At 39.8% G+C, this 14,959-nt stretch overlaps 1 protein-coding gene across 2 annotated transcripts in view; it reads right to left on the minus strand.

Moving 5' to 3' along the window:
* GRIN2B (glutamate ionotropic receptor NMDA type subunit 2B) overlaps nt 1–14,959 on the minus strand; it is a 253,183-nt gene that overhangs the window by 159,141 nt on the left and 79,083 nt on the right. For both annotated transcript variants that reach the window (XM_021712674.1, XM_008058696.2), the window contains exon 2: nt 12,997–13,111. In XM_021712674.1, the coding sequence (XP_021568349.1) occupies nt 12,997–13,111 (115 nt within the window). The remainder of the gene's footprint in view (nt 1–12,996; nt 13,112–14,959) is intronic.

Consider the following 14,959-nt stretch of genomic DNA (forward strand, 5'->3'; position numbering starts at 1 on the left):
ATCCCTTTATAGTCAACCCTCACTATAGCCATGTCTTTTGACATTAACCCACTTTCCCTTGTGGAAGGAATTTCTTTCATGGTTATGAGCCGATCTATCTGCCACAGAATGAGGAAGACATAAAGGGGGAACTGGCAATTCTTTATTATCAACCACAAAGTGGTGGTTTATTCCAGTAAAGCAAAGCCCAAGTAGATCAAATAGCACAAGAACACACTACAAGTTTTTTTCATAAACTTTTATTGTTGCTTAATGGGTTTTGGTTTTCATTTAATGGTTACGGAGAACCCACAATGTGCTAAATTTAAACTGAGGTGGGTTTCATCCACTGATTTCTGGGTGATAGGCCCAGCATGGGCTGCTGTGCCATGTTGTAGATTTTGTCAGTACTATATTATTAATTAAGATTCAATTTTTAAAAATCCCTGTGTGAAAAGTCATTTTAGAATAAAGGAAGAAAACTTTCTCATTACCAATTTATCACGAAGCACATCAAGGAATTAATATGCTGTTTTCTAGTCTCTTCCTTTAGTGACTAAAGTCAAAATCCAACCTAGTTTTATGTGTCTGTGTTTGTGTGTAAGTGTGGTCATTTTCTCCATTTTCCTGTTTTTTAGACTCTAGTTTCAATTGCCCTATCATTGGTTTAAGATATGTTCAAGTAAAATAATAGATGGCATGTGCACAGAGCCCTTGCTACATGTCAGATATTGTGCTAAGATTTTTACATAAATTAAAACTTACTTGATGCTTACAATTCAAAGCTATTATTATCCTCACTTTATAGATGAAAAAACAAAGGCACAGAAACATAAGGTAATATTTATTTACACTTTTATGAATAAACCGCTGTGCTCTGTAGAGGTAAGAAGGTATGCTGTGTCTTGGTTCTAAAACTATGTCTCCAAGGACAAGCTCAAGAATTCAAGGTTAAGGGAAAAGCAAAAGCCAAGCCATGTAGGCACAAAAGCATAATGGGTGTTAGAGAGTGGGTAGTTGCAACTACGGGACATAGAGGCTAAATGCAGAAGGCTGAAAGAAAAGGAAGGGAAAGTAGGTCATATCTGAATGCCATGACATAGGGGCTGGCATAGGGCAGGAAGACATTTTGCCCCATGGAAATATTGCCCAAATTTCAGTCATTCATATACTACTGTCACATCTTTCACCACATGTGTGTACCACAGATATTTAATATTTGAAATAACATTCTTTTTAAAATACACATATTAAAAATTTCCAGTTGTGACTATACACATGTGAGACAAGTATCACTCGCAAAAAAAAGAAGATAATTATAAAAATAAATAGATGATTATTTAAATTAAAAAGTTCACCCTATTTAAATTAACTCATATACCACAGTTGAAAACCACAGTCACATGTGGGGAAATATTGAAGCAGCAATGATGAATCCAAAATCAGTGTTCTTACTCCAAGTTTGCTCCTACTTTTTCTTTCATAGACATTTTTTTAACTTAATGAATCTAGTTTAATTTATCTAGTTTTATATAAGCTCTCAAAACTCCTCTCCCTTAGCTGGTTGAGTTCATAAAATATTTGGTTGCTTGTGTTTCATATAAAGCAAAGTTAAATTTTCATGTCACTGTCCTACTAAGATTTAAGAGCTGTTTTGTAGGTCAGCTATTTTAAATTCCCCTTGGTGTTTCAACATTTCTCTGCACCTCCAACAGATGTCTGATCAATGGGGCTTCGGAGCTGCAGTGCCACTGCCAAGGGGGTTGCATTTTAAAAGAGCTTTTAATGACTATTTCCTAGAAAATCACCTCTATGCATGGAAGACCTAGACAACTGTTTTTATAGGTAGTTATGGCCTTTATTATTCAAAGAAATGTGTTCTATCCTCAAAATTTGAGAGAGAGGTTTTGTTTTCAACTGAAAAGAGAAGGTAGGGGTGTGTGTGTGCGTGTGTGTATAACAGATAGGAAGTATAGTTATATAGGGATACAAGAAAGTTTTTTCCCCTTTATCTTTCTTTTCCTCCCTCTCTCCCTTCCTTCCTTTTTCCTTTTAATTTTTGTTAATCACAGGAAAATACTACCTGAAGTAGCCAGTCACAGTGTGGGCTAACTGACTCCCATGCTCCCACCTCCAACCATGGTGCTAGATCAATTTTTAGCATGCAGTTTTAAAACTCTTAAGTGATAGGGCCTGCATGTTTCCATAGTGTGAACTGTCCTCTAGTCTAGAAAATTATCCACATTGATATTGCTACACTTTGATTCTGTTGTTCTAGTTGTGTTCTTATATTTTGTGTGTTGAGGCAAAAAACATGCCAGACATAAATGGAGCTGGACATCAATGTCTATACCCAGCTCTGCCATTCCTTAGCTGTGTGACTTTGGAAAAATCATGTGACCTCACTGAACCTCAATATGCTTACATATACAAGTATTTCTCAAGGTTTCAATTGAAATTAAAATGGTATCCATATAAAAATTCCTCAAAAACAGCACTGCTAATAAAATGTTATATAAGAGTCAGATGTTTAATGGTCAAATATTTCTAATATCCCTTAATTCCAGGCTAGTCTGTTCTAGCATTTATATATCTTCTCAGTTCTGAGAAAGAAAACATAATTTTTTTCATTTTTTGATAAAGAGAATGTTGAAGTGTCTACCTGCATTCTATCCACCAGAAATTCTACCTAAGAGGGAATCTTTTGTTCCTTTTCTTTTTTTCTTTTTTTGAGTTGGAGTCTCACTCTGTCACTCAGACTGGAGTGCAATGGCTGCTCCTGGACACCACAGCCTCAACCTGCTGGGCTCTGACGATCCTTCTGCCTCAGCCTTCCAAGTAGCTAGAACCACAGGCGCGCACTACCACACCCGGCTAATTTTTGATTTATTGCAGAGATGAAGTCTCGCCAAGTTGCCCAGGCGGGTCTCGAACCCGTGGGCTCAGGCAATTTACTTACCTCGGCCTCCCAAAGTGCTGGGATTACAGGCTGTTCCTTTTCTAGTAAACTCCCTTTCCTAGGGGATGTGTGAAGAAAAAATTTGTACATATTATTTCAGGAATAGCCAAAGATGATGAACTCAGAAGATACTCTACACCAAACCCCTGGACTAGAAAAAAATGTGAAAGGACATCCAGAGGAAGTTTGGTGTAAGCATGGACATGTTGTTCATGGAAAATAGAGCAGGAGGGGGGTATGGTTTCCTTTCCCCTCAAGGTCTATCTACCATTCTTTCTGAAGCTGGTCCAACTTTCCCATAGTACAAATGGTTACAGTTTTTTGAATAGACATAGAAACTGACCTTTCTGTTCTTAAATTGAAACTTTGTCTTTTCTAAGTTCCTTCCTGGACTTAAAGATTGAAATTTTGTCTTATCTGAATTTCCTTCTCAGGAAACCAAGCCTCAAGCATGCAGTATCAAGAGACAAACTCATTCTATCACTGATCACCCCACTTAGACAATGAGATGCCAGACCCCTCCTGTTTCCCAACTCCTCTTTCTGATTTCTCCCAAGTTCCTGTTTTCCTTACCTCCGTCCAAACCCCTTACTTCAGTGGAAGATAGATTTGAAAATGACTCTCCCATTCTCTTTGGTGGATATCAGGCAAATAAAGCCTTCTTCTCTGGCAATACTTGTTGTCTCAGTGATTGGCTTTCTGTGTGGTGAGCAAAAGGACCACGACTGAACACCTGGCATTTAGCAACATCTCTCCAATGACTGCTTTCTACGTGTACTCCTCTCCTTTTATTTTCCTCTCCAGGATCATACTTTATTTCTCAGCATTCACTTGGCATGGATTTGCTTTATGTTTAGATCTTCAAAACTCCAGTTACCTGATAAAACTAAGGCCTGCAATGCCTATACAACCAGTAGGGGCATTGCTCCTGTATGAGCAGGAGAGAACACCTGACCTCTGGACAGAGAGGGAAGGCTGAAGGAAAGCAGAAGAACCCCAAGTAAGCCACCTTAAGACATCTCTCTTCATCAAAATGAACTAAAAATTTTGCCAAGTTATGAACAGAAATAATTCTACAAAGAAAATGATAAGATCACCTCAAATATTTTGAGTTCTATGGTTGTCATGGTAAATCTATGTCCATGTTTTTTATTACTAGCTTTAATTCTTAAAAACAATTTATTTTTTATTTGTTGGCCAATATTTCCTTTTAAATCTAGAAAGCAGTCATTGGAGAGATGTACTACAGGCTGTTTAGCAAAGTTAACATGCCAAGGTCAGAGTTTCTCTCCCTGTATACACAAATTATTTTTGCCCTGTTCCTGCCCAGTTTTTATAACGAGGTAATGTGGAGTGAGAGACTGCATGAACTAACACAAATCCATCACTACAGGAAAAACTTAAATCATAAGATCTTCTGGTACTAGATTAATAGATGCATATTTGTATATGAAGGCCAATAGATACTATAGCTTTAATGTCAAACTTTAGATCTCAGCTAAAGTCAATATGCTATTAATGTATGCACAAAGTAGTATTTTTGGTGGAAAGTCCATAAGGGTATTAAAAGCATAGTACACTACTATTCATATTTAATAGCCCATTGGTCTCAAAACATAGCCTGTGCGTGAGTCAGCCAGGTGCTGCTCTCACTGGTGAAAGAGGGCATTGCTCTCTTTCCTGGCTCTCTTTCCTGGCTCACTTGTAGACAAGAGAAAACAGCATTAGGATATTACACCAAGCATGAGTCAGTCCTATGAGTTCCTTTGGAAGGAGAGCCTGGATTTTACAAGCCTTCAACCTTCAAGAAAATGAAACCAGTATGATGAAAAGTACAGATAGGCACAGAACACATGGTCTACCCCATTCTCCGTGTGACATTAACTACCAAAGATAAGAAATAGACTAATCAGCAAAGTTAGAAGGCAGCACACTCAATCAAAAGAGAAAACCCTCTACCACTCCTAGCAGACCAGAAACAATAAAGGAGAGCCTTCTACACCAATGGCACATATACCTGCAGGTTGCTACCAAATTAATATAAACCAAGCAATTTTAAGCATTTTCATTTTTAACATTTAGGGACATTAGATAACAAAAAGTGTGCCAATCTTCTCATCTTAAAAAGCAATTTTATGATATCAAATTTGGACCATCAACAACTCTGAAATTATTTTCGTATGAGAACCAGAGTCTCTATTTAACACACATATGAATGTCTAATCATAAGGGACCAGTCTGAAGAAGTATGATACATCTTTACAATGGAATATTAGATAGACATTAATTTTCATGCATTTGAATAATATTTAATAAAATAGATATCCACAGAATCACAGTAAGAGAAAAAAGTAGATTGCAAACTATTCATACATTAAGATACCAATCTATTATATCACACTGTACTGTATTATAATGTACACACATACATATGGCACACACAAGAAAAATCCACACTGGTAAGAAATAGAAAAAATGGAACTATTAATTCTTGTACGTATGGGTATGTATAAGTGTTATTTTATTTTCCTAAATGTCTTTAATAAACATTAGTTACCTTTACAATAAGGAAATTATAGATGCTGTTTTTAACATGGATATAAACAGAGTCCTCTAACTCCTCTACCATTCTTTCTTCTTTAATATCACTACTGGAAAAACATAGAAATTAGAAAAATAGTTTAGAGGACTCAGAGGCCAACCACAGAAAACTGTCATGAAATAAAAATCTCAATAAAATTTAAACACGATGGATGAAAGCCATCTCTAGGCTTTGGGGACGCTTTTCTTTTTACTGTGTTTCCTTAAGCCAAGGTTAACCCAGCACTTCAGTCTCTGAGTTCAGTTCTGCTTTTTCTCCCCATCAGCATGTACAGGTTTCAAAAGTAAAGACAACCAAGGTTATTGTGATCTTTTATCCTTTTCATTCAGTGGCTGGTGACGAGCTCCTGAAGACAACCAGCCTTTCTGAAATGATATTTCTGAAGTCTATTCCCCCAATACATCCTGTTCTTCTCTTTGAGTCATTTCACAGATGTCCATGGGGACAGCAGTTTGACATTGTGGTCTGAGCCTACAGCACTGTTGAGACGTTAGGGGTTTTCAGCACACCTCCTCCTCCCCACACCCTGGGCTGCCGCCCCCCCACACCCCCATCCCCCGCATAGTCTCTTTCTGAGCCCTGGAAAAGGGTGTAGGAAAACAGGGTGGGGCAGGGCTCTTGAAGTTCAGGGAACAAGAGAACACTTGGATGTAAGGGCCTGCCATAATCACAAGTCAGAAAACATTCCCAAAATATGTAATCCAGTGGCTCTGTGTGTAAGTCATTGTCTTAAGTAAAATACATGTTAGCAGAGTCTTAACTTATCAAGCAACATGAAGCATCAACTCAATGTTAGACTATATCAAATAGTAAGATTCAAAAATCACCTTCGTTTATATAAATGTTAAGTGTCACCATAAGTACGTTTATTTATTCTTGCAATATACTTGCTTCTCTTCTCCCCCAGCCACTAGCAAAACTATGATACTAATTTGGTAGGAGCAGTTCTTGGCTCAAGGTAAGTGCTCGACAATTACATGTAGGAAGGAAGGCAGAAAGGATCGAGAGGGAAAAGAAGAAGGAAAGGAGAAGGGGAGGAGAAGGGAACAAAGGGGAGAGGACAAAGTCCAACAGTTCATGTATCGTCCTTTGGGCAGGACTGCACATTACAGAGAGACAAGGACGCACCCCATTTTGAGGACTTCCGAAGTCATTCACTGCTATTCTTAACAGTTCCAGTACTCAACACTTCTCTCTATTAACAGATTTTTCCCTATTGCTAATATAAACCCTCTCAGCTTGATCTTAAGCCCGCTCACTCTGGTTCTGTCTCAGAGGAGAAAGTGAACAGCTGATCTCCACACTTGGCACAATAATTCTTCATACATTTAAAGAGAGTAAGTCATCACCTCATTGCGTTTTTCTTCTTTCCCTTAACTCAAATTCCCATAGCCTTTCTCCATGGATTCTGTTTTCTAATCCCTTAATCCAATGATGCATATTAGTACTCAGTTCAAAGTCGGTAAAAATAGCACGTTGTCAAATGGTGGTATCAGGAGATCCTGAGAAAACATCCCTGACATGAGGAGCTTCTGTGGCACCCCCTTAGAAAACCTCTGCAGAACCGGGAGAGAGCATGAGTATTCCCCAGTTTCTCCCCTGGGGCTGGGAGGTGGAACACAGCTTGTACAGGTATGTCTGGGAAGTCACCAAATACATTCTTATTTGCCTATGCAGTAATGTCTTGCATTGTACAGAGGTACAACAAAGAGGCAAACAGATGGGTTTCTAGGTTCAAGAGCAGTCTGTCAGTTTGTCCCTGAGTGAGTGTGTGTGCATGTAAGTGGCAGTTGAAAGCTTTCAAGTGGTGATACCTGCCACAGCAGTGATTGACCTCTATTATATTATCACCAAATTGGTCATTGTGGAATATGATCACCATAGTCCTCAGGTGCTAGGATCATGGAGCCTCCCCACCCTGGACTGAGTGCTGTCTCCTGGATGCATGGGAGAAGAGACACATAGCATCCCTTAGTCTGTCTTATTCATCCCAGGCTGTAGATACTGGTAGAGCGCTCCATCTTACCACGTTGTTGTTGCTGCTACATCTCTTGAGGGGGTCTTCCTTTTCTCAGTTTGCTTACCCTTCCTTCTTCCCATTGATTCATCCATTAATTCCTAAGTACTATCCTGGTCCAGCACTGTGTGCCAAGCACATTAATTTATTAATTTCCTTCACTAGCAAATGTGGATGTGACATCTCAGAGTTGCAAGCCATAGATGGTCATGGGTTCAGAGGGTACAAAGAAGGACCCCCACAAACTGAGAATGCTTTAATCTATATAAGGATGGACAATTTTCTGGTAGGTAGAGGCAGGGAAGACAGAGTGGGCTCATAAAACACACTCCTGGTCTCTTTGGAGGAAAAGACAAGCAGAGAGGCAAATCTTACATATCCTCCTTTAATTCTGACCCAGACAGTCCCTTTAAGGTCTGTTTACATCTTACAGCCTGAAAATGCACCATCATCATTTCTTGAAGTCATTACTCAGAACACGCCCCCACTGCATTTCATTTTTATTATCCCCATTTTAGGAACGATTAAATGGAAGCAGAGAGCAGCAGCAATGAAGCAAATCATGAAAGGCTCTGATAGAGACAGAAGACTTAAAGCTTGCTGGAACTGCTTCTCTGTGCCAGGCTATTTTTAATGCTGGTTTATGCAGCTGTCCCCCACTTAGAAAGTCTTACAAATGAGCCTACTCTGCACACAATGATTTTTCCACCATTCCCAACCCATTTTGCCTTACCAGGTTATGTCTGCATGCATATTGGGGTGTTCATATGTGTATGTGTACAATATTTCTTTTTTAAATGTCCTTCTACACATTCCTACATACCAGAGAGATTTTGTTGGCTTTCTGTGAATATAATTCTGATCTGGAGGTCTGTTGGCTATTCTGATCCCATGCCTTTTAGAGGTTACTTATATAGGATCCCATTAAAGGTTCACAGCAGCAGAGATATCATTTTTTTTTTTTTAAAGGCTAGGTAAATCAATCAAATTTGTCTATGTTTGGAGTATTTTCAGAGGAATACATAAAAAATTAGCAACAACAATTGCTCTGGGGAGGATTCCAGAAATTGAGAGCAGTACTGCTCTGGAGAGGGGAACTAAGGATCATAGATGAGAAGAGGGTTTTTTTTTTATTGGATACCCTTTTATACCATTTGACTTTTTATCATGTGCAAATATTGCCTTAAAAAAACTAAACACGAAGGGTGGTGACTACCAATTGACATTTGTGGAATACCGACAACATTTCAGTCACTATTAACTGGTTTTTGACTATGAAATCTCTTCAACAGCCTTATATAAAACTCTAATTTACAAATGGAAAATATTGACTCGGGTAATATCAGTCACTGGTTCAGGTTTACACGGTTGATTAATGCCAACATAGGGGAACTGAACTCAGTTCTTTCTGATTTCCAAAACCACAGACTATGTCGCATTGACTTCAAGTCTTTCCAAAGGAACCAAATTTATAAGACGGTAGCATTGGGACTACTTTTACGAACCTGAAGGAACATTGTGAAATCCTATCACGTAGTTCACACCAACAACTTAATGAATCTTTCTTGCCTCGAGGCTCCTTGCTAAAAGCTGTTCACACATGCATACACGTACACACTGGATGTCAAACCTCCCTGCTCACCCCAGAGGTAGAAAAAGAACCTGTTCTCATGCTGTCCCCAGTAAACCTTTCTGTCTAAAAGAGTATTTTGGAGGTAGAAGTGAAATAGCTGGTCATTATTCTAACTCTCCTAAGCAAAAGAATTCTTCATTTATTTGACAATTATCTTTTGAGTAGTCACTCTGAGTCAGGTGCTTTTCTGAAGGGTCAGAATTATGGAGGTGAAAAAGGTCCTTATTCCCATGAGCATTCATTCTGCTGTGAAGAGACAGATAATAAACAAAACAAGCAAGCAAATAAGCAGAACACCAGAAAACAAGTCTATTGAAGAAGATTAAAATCCACTGTTAGAATGACTGGGTGACCACCTCACCATGCATCACCAGGAAGGTCCTTTCTAGAGAAATGATATTTACCTAAATGACAAGAATGACAAACATGCCCTGAGAGCAACTGCTCTTCTAAACAATCTCAGGTTCCTTCGTGTGTTCCAGCCCTTGCCCAATTTCCATTTCAGGCATCTATTTATTTACAAGGAGAATTTGCAATCCCAGAAGTTAGCACTAGAAAGAACTCTAAATGTCTCTTAGTCTTATATCATCACTTTTGAGATAAGGAGAGAAAGATGGAGAAAAGTGAAAAAAGCAAGTGTCACGGCTAGTTTGTGGTCTACTAGTAGCTGAGAGTCCTGTCCTAAGCCCGTGTTTCTTCCACAAATCCAGATGCCTTCCCTGCTTATCTTTCCAATGTCCGACTTCTCCCTGTAGTGTCTTTACTCTGGTGCCTGCCTGGAGTCCACTGACACTAAATCCTCCCTGGACCACAGAGGACTTCAGGAGCACCATCAAGCATCTTGAGAATGATATCCTGGGGGCCAGGGTAACAGTGGAAGGACAGGGACAACTTTCCACAGTGCAGGTTCACCACACCCCCTAGAGCTGAGCTTGGCTCCTGCCACCTCCCCACACCCCAACCCACAGGTGAGCCCTAACAAGGGCTTCCAAATTGGGAGAGGGGGAAATGCTTGGCTCTGTGAACTCAGTGAACACCAGACATCTCTCTTTCAAAGTGCTCCTTGGTTTAACCAAGTCAATATAAAAATGTTCTATTTTCTCAAACCCCCTAAATGCTTTACAAAAAGATTAACCACAGAATTCCTTTAAATAGCAAGTTTCTTTTAGTACATTTAAAGTAGGATCTATACAAATTCAATCTACATAAAGATTTTATCCTCCCCCTTTCCCCCAAATAACAGCGATTGTATCAAGGGCAGTAGCATAAACTTGGATTCTTAATGATAGATTTTGAACTGTCTCATTATGTAATGGTTCTCATTCATGCCACAAATATTTATTGAACTGCTGTATGCAATGCACTCTTCCAGGTTGCTGTGAGGACACGATGAGATAAAGACTCAGCCTCTGCCCTTTGAAAGCATGCACACACATAACTCTAACACAAGGCAGATGCCATGAGTGCTACCGTAGGCTGGTGGACAAAAGCTACAGGGAACAAGGGAGTGGGAGGTTACATCTTAGTCAAAAGTCAGGGAAAGAAGCAGTAACATTTTAATTTGGATCCAAAGAATAGTCATGATTTGTATAATTGGACCATTTATTCCAGGAAGAAAGATCATGACATATACAGGGAGCAGAACACATCAAGACACAGTCTCAGATGAGAAAGGAGCCCAGGATAGTTTGACGGTGAGACAGGAAACCACAAGGAAGAAAAGACAAGTTGGGAAAGTAGACCAGAGCCTTGAGTGCAAGAATGAATAAAGTCTAGACCCAATCCATAAAGCACAAAAGTCTTGAGTTTGGTGTCACGATTCAAGTTGTGCTCTAGGAAGATCATTCTAGCAGCCATCAGGAGGACTGATCTGAATGGATAAAGGCAGGTGTCAGGGACAATGAGGTTTATTTTTTAAAAAATAAATAATCTCTCTTCAGAAGAGGAGTTATTAATAACTGAGACTTCATAGGTAGCTCATAAGATGTCCATTTGGGGCATCAATGCATAGTTCTTGGATCATATGCAAACTAAAGAATAAATTTCAGAGCTAGAATAAAACTGGAATTGGTGAAGGAAAGGATCCAGATCTCAGGAGGGAGGGTCTAGCTCTGAAAAGGGGAGGGGGCACAGGCCTCAGATTTCACCCTCAGGAAAAGGAGTCAGCAGGATGGTAAGTGGTGTCTCTTTAAGAAAGAATAGTTGTGAAATGCCTCCTGCTTGAGACAGTAATCATGAGTCTACTGCATAAAAGCTGCCCCAGCTGGACATCTTATGAGCTACTATGAAGTCTCAGTTATTAATAACTCCTCTTCTGAAGAGAGACAGAAGTGTCTGTTATACATGAGGGGCCCAGAACACTTCTTAAATTATGACGTCGCTACAGCAGTAGTGAAAGCAGCTTGATTGGGGTGGAAAGCAGGAACCCAGGGAACAACCATTTCTAGAGAAATGATAACTCAGTGGAGAGAGTGTAGCTTTAATCAAGAATCAGGCATTACTTAAGCCTTATGGCTACGCCCTGGCAAGAGGAAATGCATGCTACATCAAAGCCCGTCAATTTGAAGAATTAAGTCCTGGGTTCTACTGCCTTAGCCACACAGGCCTGGTTTACCAGGTGAACAGTCACATAACTAGCTGCTCAGACTGTGAGTTTCAGGAAGTTTCTCTCTGAACTCTTCCTGGCTACTGACTCCAGAAATGTATAGTTTAGTTTCCATTCTAGTCAGAACCACACTGACATCTTAAAAACTGTTCTCTGCCAATTGGCCCGTGGAGTCTGTGGCAATTTTCTCAAACCAGTTCCCCAACATGCTTTCACAGAATATGAATATCATGAACAAAGGGGTCATGGAGTAAAATGATTCCAGGAAACTCCATATTAAATAAAATAAAGATGTCTCTTTGCTATAAGATACCTCTGGACTTTCAAGTGTTAATATGTCCTGAGACTCTCCTAGAGTGAGAAACAGTAAGCAGCATCTCCCAACCTTGTTCATCTGTAGAAATATTTTTCAGCAAAGTATCCCAAGGGACAAGGACTCTGCAGAATATACTTAGATATATACCAATGATGACGTTGCTCTCAAGAACATTCTCTAGGAATTTAGAGTAATTATAGAAGATAATACTGAGTGCTTAATACATGCGAGGCACACTTCTGAATAATCTACGTCTATTAATATATTTAATCCTCATACCTGTGGATGCTATGATTATTATCTCCATTTTACAGATGAGAAAACAAAGGCACAGAGTAGTTGCCCAAGGTCCTAAATAGACAAGTTAGTGAATTGTAGATTTGGCATTCACAGAGATTAATTTCTGATGGTAAAATTTAAAATATCATGAGCAGCTGGCTATAAGAGAAATCCTGAGCAGAGTCTTGCATGGCAACTCTTCTATCACAGTAAATCTAAACCTGTCTGATAGTAAATTATTCTATAAGCCTCCCCAGATACTGTATAGAACACAACTTCTGAATTGTACCACTGATTCAGTTTCCGCCAAATTATGTTATATTGTACATACATATGCTTCCATGAAAACAAAGTCATCATGCAGACAGCAATGCAATTATCAAGATTAAATGGTAATACAGAAAGAAAACAACCTCTTGATCAACCAAATTAGCAGGAAAATGAAGATGTAAGTCTGATAAATGACTTCTGTGTTCTCCAAGTATTCATCTCTTGTTCCACAGATCTAAAGATGAAAACCAAGGACCTGTTTTTCTTTAATGTATTGCAAAATTTTACATCCCTACCCCTCTACTTTGCTCAAAAATTGCCAAAGACATGTCCTACCCTCTCCCACTTCCTCTCCTTGTTCAGAAGGATTATCACCAGTTTCGGGTGCATCTGGTAGCCATCTTCACTGAAGGACAGATTTCTCCCTTCAAAAGTGACATTGATCAGATACCTGTAAAGATAAAATAAAAGGAAGATTAAAAGTATGAAGAAGGTATATATAGAGAAAGGTGGTATATAGAGAGGAAGGTAGATGAAGACAGGTCAGTGAATAGAGATACAGATAACATTACCAAACTTGGTACTCCTTCAATTGCCATTTGATTATGCAAGAGCCATCCATGTTTTCATATACTAGGAACCAAATACAAAAAGAATACAACAATATAAAACAAGTGAGTTTGGTTTAAGTTCAGACTATAGCTAGGACTCTGAGCAAATTACTTGGCTTTCGAACCTCAGTGTTTTTTCCTATCTGCAAAAAGTGGGGTAATCGCAGTAAGTTTGTAAGGCTTAAATGAGGCAATTTAGGTTAACCACTTACCATGAGGCCTGGTGCATAGTAAACCCTCATTAAGTGTTAACAATTATTGTTCAGAAAGGAAGGCAAATTAAAGGGTGGAGATGGTAGAGACAAGAAAAGAAAGTAGGAATGTACAAAGTCAACTTTCTACTAAGAAAGGTGGCATGTAGGAACTTAGGGTCTCTCTTCATCCCAAAGATATGCACATACTCTTTAACTCAATGAAGTCTTGCCCAGCCTACACTTCTGTTTTTTGAGTTGGAGTCTCACTCCGTCGCCCAGGCTGGAGTGTAGTGGCACACTCACAGCCACCCCAGCATCGACCTGCTGGGCTCAGGCGATCCTTCACCTCAGCTTGCCAAGTAGCCAGAACTACAGTCACGCACTACCACGCCTGGAAAGTTTTTTATTTATTGTAGAGATGAGGTCTCGCCAAGTTGCCCAGACTGGTCTTGAAACTGCAGGCTCAGGCAGTCCACTCGTCTTGGCCCTCCAAAGTGCTGGGATTACAGGCTGAGCCACCAAGCCTGGCCCACACTTCGAAGAGTTGTGAGATGAGTCCAATAAGCAGGGATCTGGTACCACCAGATGCATCTGGAAACCAGGACTATTGTACTGTGTATAGGGAAGAGAACATACCAGGGAGTAGGAAAAAAAGGGAGAGGCATTTCACAGAGTGCTTTGGGCACCAGTGCATAAATTAGCAGAAACTCTGGAGGTAACTAGAGTTAGGCCAATGAAACTGTCTTCCTCCTGGACACCTGCACCCCAGCCCACCTCATTCTCCTGCTGGTTGCTGTGATCTGATGAGCAGTTCCCTCATTGGGAATTCCCACAGGCGTGCTCATTACAACTACGTTAGTGCAACTGGGCTGATGGTAATTAATGTCCCTTTACCATAATGGCCCAAGGAATCAATAATGATTAGCTCTGTGTTCACATGACATGCTACTCTGGAGCCTGGGGCCTGATGCGGCTTGTGAGATGTATCCCTGCTAAGAAATGAAGGGACAATCTTAACAATTGCAGTGAGGATGCTAAGAGAGGAAGCTTAAAGGTTCCTCTTTTAGCTACTCTCATTCAATGACTCTGGGAGACTCTTCTTCAAGTCTTTCACGTAACATTAGGTTAAACAACAAGGTTGCTAGGATGCATATTTTTCTAGGAATTCTAAAGATGTCTAGGCAGCATGAACCAAACCTTCATGTGTCACTTCTCACTTCTAGAACTGCCTAGGACGTCTACACCTGTCATTCCCAGGTCTTGTGTGGCATCACAAACACAATTAAGGGCACAGAAGACCACCTAAGGCATAGAAATTCCTAGAATCTTGGAACTGAAAGAGACCTTTATAATCAACCAGCCCACCACTTCTTGCTGTTTATGCTTCCCTTCTAAAACAACATAAAAATTGGCCTTCTCAGTCTTCTTGAATTCTTCCATGGATGGGGAACTCATCCATGATTCCCTCCATCCTCAAGGTAGCCAGCTCAGTGT

This window comes from Carlito syrichta, unplaced genomic scaffold (genome assembly GCF_000164805.1).
Source record: "Carlito syrichta isolate Samal-C Ts95f unplaced genomic scaffold, Tarsius_syrichta-2.0.1 Scaffold303599, whole genome shotgun sequence".
Taxonomy (NCBI): Eukaryota; Metazoa; Chordata; class Mammalia; order Primates; family Tarsiidae; genus Carlito; species Carlito syrichta.